Source organism: Pyricularia oryzae, chromosome 2 (assembly GCF_000002495.2).
Source record: "Pyricularia oryzae 70-15 chromosome 2, whole genome shotgun sequence".
NCBI lineage: Eukaryota > Fungi > Ascomycota > Sordariomycetes > Magnaporthales > Pyriculariaceae > Pyricularia > Pyricularia oryzae.
Window position 1 is genome coordinate 28,127 of NC_017850.1, and position 4,424 is coordinate 32,550.

The window sequence follows — 4,424 nt, forward strand, 5'->3', positions numbered from 1 at the left end:
TAATAATAATATATTTATTATATTAAATATATTGGTAAACGGTTATATTATTTCTATTATTTATTATAAATATTATATAATTTTTGGCATTTATTAATTATAATATCTTTTTTTAATTACCTGGGTTATGTGCCTATTTTCTTATATAATTCCATCTTTACCGGTCGGTATTATTTCTGGTCGATTATTATTAAAAGGGGTGTAACCCCACCTGCCTTTTTTAATATTAGCCTAATTTATCTGGTTATAATATGTTAATTATATGCATTATTTTGCATGTAATAAGCCCACTTTTATTTGTATATAGCCAATTTTATTTAGTGCCGAAGTGGAGTGGGGAATGGTGGAATTCCGTTACTTTGTTAATGCAGGAATGCAATTTAAAGGTCAGCGAGTGGGGTTAGCTACCCTGTACCGGGTTTAATACCCACCCTGCACCTGCGAGTCAGCTACCCTGTACCGGGTTGAAAATTTCACCAAGTCAACGTTTAAATGCAAACCCAGAGATGGTTTGTATGCAAATGAGGGTGTTTTTTCAAAAACCCATACAAATTAGTTTTTCGGAAATTCATTCGCGGCACCGGAACCTTTTCTGGCGTGCGGACCCCCACTTCGATGTCGGAGAGTATGTAAGGGAAATAAAGCAAAATCTCCCCCAACCAATTATTTATCAGTACCAAAATTATAGTGCATTTCTACCTATTATTCAGCGCTTTTAGCACTGGTTATTTACCACGCCGCACCTAGGGTTTACCCCTATATCCCCTGTTAGCACCATTGTTAGTAACAGGTTATGAGCCCGGAAAGGTTCTAGCTAGTGCACTAAAGCGCACTTTGCATTATTGGAAAGCCCTGTTTTCAGGCTTTAATTTGGTTATTGTCGCATATCCGCAGCACGTATATTGACGAAGATATTGCTGTTTTTTGTGCAAATTGTTGGTTATAGGTGCTACGTTAGCACCTATCCCCCCTGTAATTACAGTGAGGGGTCGCTATATTAGCGTTTGACTCAGGCCCAATTTTCAGGCACTGCAGCGCTCGCTCGATTGCAAATCCCAAAATTTTTGGTGTGGTTTTTATGGGTTGTGCATCGCTATTGCGATTGGTTCAAATTTTTAGTGCGTTAATTAGGGTTTGCGCTAACGAGTCAGGGCCAAAACCCCTGTATTCGCCCGCTAATAGCCCAGTGATCCACTAACCGAACGCTGCAAATTACCCTGCAGGTTACCCTGCACCCACCTAGCGAATTGAACTTTCGATCGCTAGTGCACCTGGATCGGTACAAATAATACCAGGGCACCCATTAATTGTGGATTTAGGGATTCCAACCCTGTATTTTCAGTGGATTCGATCATTGAAAATAGCAATAAGCCCTATATTTGGCAAGTATAGGCCTGTAACCGTTAGAAGGCAAACGGCTATAGAAAATCCTAGATTGGGGTATTTACCCTTAGGCGACTAGGTTAGTTTTTAACTATAATTCAGGCCACCCTACAATGGAAGACAGCCCTATGTCGGGCCTCCCAGGCCCAATTCCACCGGATAGGGGCCCTGAATCCAGCCCGAATGAAGTTCTAACCGCTAAATTACAGGCGCAAGACCTGCAATTAAAAGCGTTAACTACGCAATTGGATCAACTTCAGCACACAATTCAACAGTTAACATCTCTGTTGACGCTGAAAAATGGTGAACCCACTAGTTTTAGTGGTATTGCGGGTATTAATACCCCCAATAGCGGTAATCTGGAGGCCAACCCACAGATTTTTAGCGCTAATACCGCTACCGCACCACCTAATCCACCCGGTAACCTAATTCTAGGTGACGGGATAGGTAAAGAACTATCAAAACGGGTATTTTCCTTCCCCGAAAATTGCAAATTAGTAGGGGCTAGCAATTACGACCTGTGGAAACAGGCACTTATAGTACAATTCAGGGCTATAAAAGCTGCGGAATTTATTTCCAACCCTGAAATTGGCTATAGCCTACCGGAACATGAGCAATCAGTCCTATTATTGCTTATTAAAGACAGCCTAACCAAGGAACCTTTAGAATCCATTGCATGGCATTCCAGCCCTGTAACGGCCTATAAGACCCTGGAAGATAGCTATTCCGTTGCACCCGAAATTAGCAGAGACTCGCTATATCGGGAATTTCACGCCCTAAATTTTTCGAAATTTAGAGGGTCAATACCAGAATTTAACAGCCGTTTTAATTCCCTGGTAGCTAGATTAGCGAATGCCAACGTGCAAATTAGCCCTATCGATGTACGAAATCAATACCTACGGGCCCTGGAGGGGACGTTCCCTACCTGGACCGAACGCCAACGCAGTACCCAACGGGCCCTGCAGGCTATAGGCCAAAATTCGGATCGATTAAATTTGCAATACCTTATGGCGGACCTTATATCCGAAAATTCGATTTCAGGCTCTACAACTGCCAAAGCCACTAATTACAGGGCTGAAGGTCGAAAATCAGGGAAAAAAGGCGCTAAAAAGGATGCTAAAAAGGAAAATAATGGGCAGGACGGCACCTCCAAATCACGAAAAAAGGGCAAATCAACCCCTAATTCGGATTCGGCTATTGCAAAAGATAATAAATCCTCCAATTCCAGCAAATCGAACGCTGGAACTTCCATGATTTCAATGGATTTCGAGTTATTTACGGGCTCAATTCCAGGTGACGTTAGCGTTTGCGCAGCGTATAACGCCCTGGAACAGGCAGGCGATTCGGGCGGTAATTTACCGTACCGGGCACTGCAACAGGAGGTTAATTCCGCTATTAGCGGGGTTATAGAATTATGTTCGGAATCGGATTCGGAACCCGATTATACCGGTAAAACGCTAAAACCACAGGTATTAGCAACTAATTCTAAGGCTAAGACGAAGCCTGGAAGCGGCGTAAATAGGGACCCTAAGCCCCGACGGCTAGGCTACCCGGTCCTGTACGATACAGGTAGCACGCACCATATCTTTGCAAATAAGCAATTTTTTACCGATTATACCCCCGGCTCAACAGTCGAAATCGGTACCGGAGGTGGCCCTGTTAGGCCTATTGGCACTGGAACTGTTAAAATACAGGTCCGGTATGGCTCCAAAATTGACGAATTTAGAGAGGTTACGTTAAATAACGTGCTATATATCCCCTCGTTTGGAATAAATATCGTTAGTGGGCTAATACACTACAATACAGGGGGCGTATTATTAAAAAATACCCTGTACGATCGGGATCGCAAGGCGTGGGGACGCCTAAATACCGCCAAAAATTCGTTCTGTTTGGAGGTAAAAGGGTGCGATATCCTTATTCGAAATACTACATCTACGGTTTCGAATTACGCCTGTGTAATTGGTGAATATAGCACCGCCTCTAGCCTAACCTTACAGGGGGTTACAAAGGGCTACGCAGCCCCGTTGGAGGTAAAACTAAATAATATAGTCCCTGAAGACCAAGACGACTATAAAATCTACACCGATTCGGAACCGGGAGAAAATACGGTAACGGAAGTGTTAAATCCCAAACAAAATAAGGATATAACCGTAGATTTACCTGTAATGCAGAAATTTAGTGCAAAAACCCCTGAAAATCCACGTGAGATTGGGCCCCGTAGGCCCGGTAAGCCGCTAGATGACCCTTTTAAGCAGCCTAATTCAAAAGGGGCTAATACCGAAAAAGAGGGGGTTTCCCACACAAGAAATCCGTTGTTAGAACCTCCTTTAGTACCGGAATTAGTGCAGGCCCCTGTAAATTACCTCCCTTTAAGCCTAAATCGAACTACCGATGGTTGGGTAACAGCTGAAGGAGACGGAATTACAGGCGATTGTGACGAAATCCAGGCCCAAAAAGCCCTGTTATGGCACAGGCGCTTAGGGCATATAGGGTTGTTATTGCTTAAAAAGACCGCTAAAAACGCAGACGGTCTACCTAATTTCGACAAAATTAGGGCTATTACCTGCATTACTTGCATTAAAGCCACCTCTGTTAGGCGTACAAATAAAGGGGCACTCCCTACACCCCCTAATATCCTCGATTCCATAGAGGGTGATACAGTAACCCTTAAACCTAACCCTCACAATAAAAAACCCGTATTTTTGTTATTAGTGGATCGAAAATCACGTTTTCGGTGGTCGATCTCACTACGGAATAAAGCCGGACCTACGGTTTTAGTGGCTATTAAAGGCTTTTTTAAGGTTTTAAAAGCTACGTACGGGCGCTACCCCACTAAATTTCATTTTGATGGGGGGCACGAGGTAAATACAGAGCTTCAAGATTGGTTTGCAAGTAAAGGTGTTAATTTTAGCACCTCCAACCCCTACAACCATGGCCAAAACGGGCTAACGGAACGGTCCGTTAGGGTTATTTTGGATAGGCTAAGGTCTACCATTTTAGCGGCAGGTCTACCACTATATTTATGGTGTTATTTACTGTCA

At 43.2% G+C, this 4,424-nt stretch overlaps 1 protein-coding gene across 1 annotated transcript; it reads left to right on the top strand.

The window, feature by feature from the left end:
- Nucleotides 1-284: 284 nt before the first annotated feature.
- Nucleotides 285-747, top strand: MGG_15493 (uncharacterized protein; the record flags this gene model as incomplete). Its single annotated transcript, XM_003713226.1, has 3 exons — nt 285-399; nt 557-625; nt 689-747. Coding segments are annotated over 3 exons (243 nt in total), but the record flags the coding sequence as incomplete, so codon positions are not given.
- Nucleotides 748-4,424: the final 3,677 nt, after the last annotated feature.